The 3817-nt window shown below is 35.4% G+C and overlaps 1 protein-coding gene across 2 annotated transcripts; it reads left to right on the top strand.

Annotated features, from left to right (window-relative positions):
* Window positions 1-23: 23 nt before the first annotated feature.
* LOC107714230 (pollen-specific leucine-rich repeat extensin-like protein 1) lies at window positions 24-2317 on the top strand. 2 transcript variants are annotated; one of them, XM_016520032.1, is made up of 5 exons: window positions 24-136; window positions 358-456; window positions 946-1065; window positions 1715-1789; window positions 2123-2317. In XM_016520032.1, exons 1-4 carry the CDS (start codon window positions 101-103, stop codon window positions 1742-1744), a joined length of 285 nt encoding a protein of 94 aa, XP_016375518.1. In that variant the 5' UTR covers window positions 24-100; the 3' UTR covers window positions 1745-1789; window positions 2123-2317. The 2 variants fall into 2 exon arrangements, with proteins under 2 accessions (XP_016375518.1, XP_016375517.1); XM_016520031.1 differs by lacking the exon at window positions 1715-1789.
* Window positions 2318-3817: the final 1500 nt, after the last annotated feature.

The following is a 3817-nucleotide window of genomic DNA, read 5'->3' on the forward strand; positions in this document are numbered from 1 at the left end:
CTGCAGAAAGAGAATCCGCAAAAGGTGCCGGTCCACTAAATCAGACACAAACACAGGGCAGCCCAACACCGTACCAGTGTCTATACCTTGCAGCAACACTATGTCTGATCCTGTAGGTCCTGGAGACACTGGCCAGGTAAAATAAATGTGAAGATTCTGTCTCTCTCCCTACACTTTCCTGTCCATTCTCCACTATCCTATAAACAAAAAAAGGCAAACAAAATCAATATATAAAAAAAAAAAAAACTTTTTAAACTCTTTGTGACAGAACCATGCTAAGCGACATTAGAATAATCTAGTGATTGTAGCTGGTGTACATTGTAAGTAATATTAATGGTTTGTTGTTTCTGACTAAAGGGCTACATCGCTGGTTATCCGCCTCATCCAGATCAAGGTCAGATTCACTATCCTTATCCACCAGAGTCGAGCGGACAACCTGCTGTTCCTCCCAACCCTGTAAGTTTACATACAGAGATTTACCACAGATCCTTCTATCCAAAGTGACAAATAAGGAATGTTACAACACAAGAAATTCATCCTAAGGTGGCAGCAACTTTCAAAACTTTTGAATACAAGTTCCAAATTGCTTAAATAGCTCTAGTGCAGCAGAATGTGAAAATAATGCAGAGTTAATTCGAGCGCCATGATTTTGGAACACTATGTCATGCGTGAGTTGCTGTAAACGGTGCTAGATGCGAGAGCAACTCACAAAGGCGTCCATCTAATGCATGTTTACAAAGAAAAACTATATAAAAGCAAGCAGTGGAAAGGTCTAAACATGTTATGTGTGCACGGTTCCCAAGACGAACATGAATTCTGGTTTGGATTTTAGCTGGTGGACCAGTATAGACATGCAAAACTTAATAAACCAGTACAGAGTTTATTTATTTAAGTTTAACTGTAAAAAAAAACAAAAATCAATTTAGTGCATTTTCGCTTTTTAAGGGCTTTTATCCTGAGTATCAAAACCCTGTCTACCCTCCTGCCTTTGGACCTGGACTTCCCCCTGCTCAGCCGCCCCAGTGGAATGCCCCTCCAACCCACTACAACCCATCTGCACCTGTGGTACATCCAAAATCTTTTGCAAATCTCTTTGCTTTTCATCCTGTGGGTTTATATTTCTATGTGCTTATTTGTCATCAAAGATAGCAAGCAAATATGTAAAGGATCAAATGAAATTCAAATGCATTAATTGCTCTGAAAGGGGCAACACAAAGTTAAAGAGATTGACAATTCTGACATTTGTTCACCTACAAGTTGTTCCAAACATGTGTTTCTTTCTTCTGCTGAACACAAAAGAAGATATTTTGAACTATGTTGGTTAGCAAACAACTGACAGTAGTCACTGACTTCTATAGTATGGAAAAGAATACTATGGGAGTCAATGGCTACTGTCAACTATCAAAATATTATTTTTGTGTTGAACCGAAGAAAGAAACTCATACAGGTTTGGAACAACTTGATGGTGAGTAAATGAAGACAGTATTTTCATTTTTGGGTGAACTACCCATTAAGTGTTTTTGCATAAAACAATTGCAATTCTACTAATATGTGTCTTTGTATTTTTTTTTTATTAATAACATACATTTACTACATATGATTTATTCATCGTTACTGTCTTTCAAATTCAAAGTTGCTTGCATTGAAGTATCCACACAAATGAACTTACTTATTTTAACAAGATTTTTTTAAACAAGATTCTGTGTGTCCTCAGAACTATACACCAGTAATGAACCCAGCATGATGAATATGAATGAATTGCCGCCAACTGCTCACACCTCAGCCTGAGGTAACATCTACCCTTTTTCTACCCTTCTCAGCCTAAATCATTAAAGGGGTCATATGATGTTTTTTTATAGTTTAATTTTTTTCTATTAAAATCTGCCTGTGAGTAAACCTTTCTTGGGCCATATTTTGCTATTGTTTCTAATACAGTTTTTAACTGTCCAGTCATTCAGTAACAGCCACTTCGCATTACATTTGGACATTTTTTTAAACAAATTGCAGAAAATGTGCCACGCATTGCTGAAAATGATTGTTAGAAAAAGTAAAGCTTTACACCTGACACTTCATATTCCCAATGACTCTCTGTGTCTCACACTCTTACCTGTCTTTTTTCTAGTCTCAACCATCTGATAGGACCAGCATTTCTATGGATATCCTTAACTCCAGTAACTCTGGTGTCAAGTTTGACGTGAACAAAGGAAAGTCTTCTGGCAGCAACTTCCTGTAGTTACTCCAAAATCCTGAATTATCCCTGCACGGGATGTAGAAACAAACACTTGTTTGTTAGATTCATACAAAATCCAAGCCTTAAAAAGAATAATACGAACTCCCTTTATGTATTACATACTGTACAGTACCTCAAATCCCTGTTAACTCTTTTCCCATGAAAAACAGCTTCCAAAGAAGCGTGTCTTTTTTCTTTCCTCTTAATGTCACTCTCTTGCTGCTCTTTAATAGCAGAAGAAAAAGCTGTTGTATGATACCAAAGATATTTTAAAAAGCTACCTCCATATTTTCAGCAAAATTTTTTCATATTAAAGTCGCATTACAATATGGACAAAAGAATGACTCACCCTCTGAATGGGCTTTCAGCAACACCCAATTTTGACAGATGTGTATATTCAAGTGAAAAGCCAAGCAATTTCCATAGACACACACTAGTTATGACCTGTCCTGAAGTTCAGTTTAAAGGTGAGAGTGAGCTACCATTTTCACTTCATCTAATCTCTCCATTCAGTCAGGCTGAAGAGGCTATATTCTACACTTTTGTGAAGAACTACTTGCGATACGAAGCCATTATTTTATTATTGTAGGATGTAGTTGTGCAAATGTCCATACACTATTGACAGTAGTGTATATATTCACTCTATTTACTTTTTTGCCAAGTTTTATGTACACGCTTACCTCACTCTCTTGTAGTGTTGGGAAACAACAACAAAAACCTGTAACCTGAGAAAACTAAAATATACATTGTTATTTTTACCTGCTTAAACAGCATCATGTAAACCCCAGGAATCAGACACATATATGAAAAAAATGACAGGATTTCTGTCTAATTAAGTTAAATACATATAATGCATGTTTTTAGTAATGCATGTTAGTGAATTTAAATGTATTAACAGTGTTTCAGGGAATTTTCTCAACTACCAAGCCAGTAGTAACTTTTCATAGTGCTGTTAGCTGGAATAAAACAAATGCTGCAAGCAAAACATTTATTCTTGAATCTTGATAATGTGTGTAAAATATTACAGTGACATTTTATATTAGGATTTGTGTTGTACCTGCATATTGATGGGTCATTTTAACTGCCCTTCAACTGCTATCAATTTCTTCACCGGGACTACGTTTACTGTTCGTATTTTATATTATCATTACATGTTCTAAGTATATATATTTTTATTTTGTCTGACATCTAGTGCCAACCGGCAAAGTAATTTCCCTTGTTATATGTTGCATTATTGGAAAACTAAATGTAATTTGTTGTCACACTTTGAACTATAATAAGAATGACAATAAACATGATTATAATAAAAAGTATTTATGTTGTTTTTAAGGTCTGCGCATTAAGCATCTCCAGGATTTGATCAAAACAGACATTGCAACCAGTTAGGTTTCAGTAATTTCTCCATAACACAAAAGATTCCACTGGATTCAACCAGTTGAAGGGGATATATAGAATTGGGTGTAACAAAAAAATAAAATGAATAAAAAATAAATAATAAATAAAAAGGTGGAGATTCTAGAACTTGAAAAGAGGATTTACATCGGGTTCAGACTAAATGCAGAGGCAAATTTTTCAGTTGTTTTGCCA

Source organism: Sinocyclocheilus rhinocerous, unplaced genomic scaffold (genome assembly GCF_001515625.1).
Source record: "Sinocyclocheilus rhinocerous isolate Xijiao unplaced genomic scaffold, SAMN03320098_v1.1 scaffold3862, whole genome shotgun sequence".
Classification (NCBI taxonomy): Eukaryota; Metazoa; Chordata; class Actinopteri; order Cypriniformes; family Cyprinidae; genus Sinocyclocheilus; species Sinocyclocheilus rhinocerous.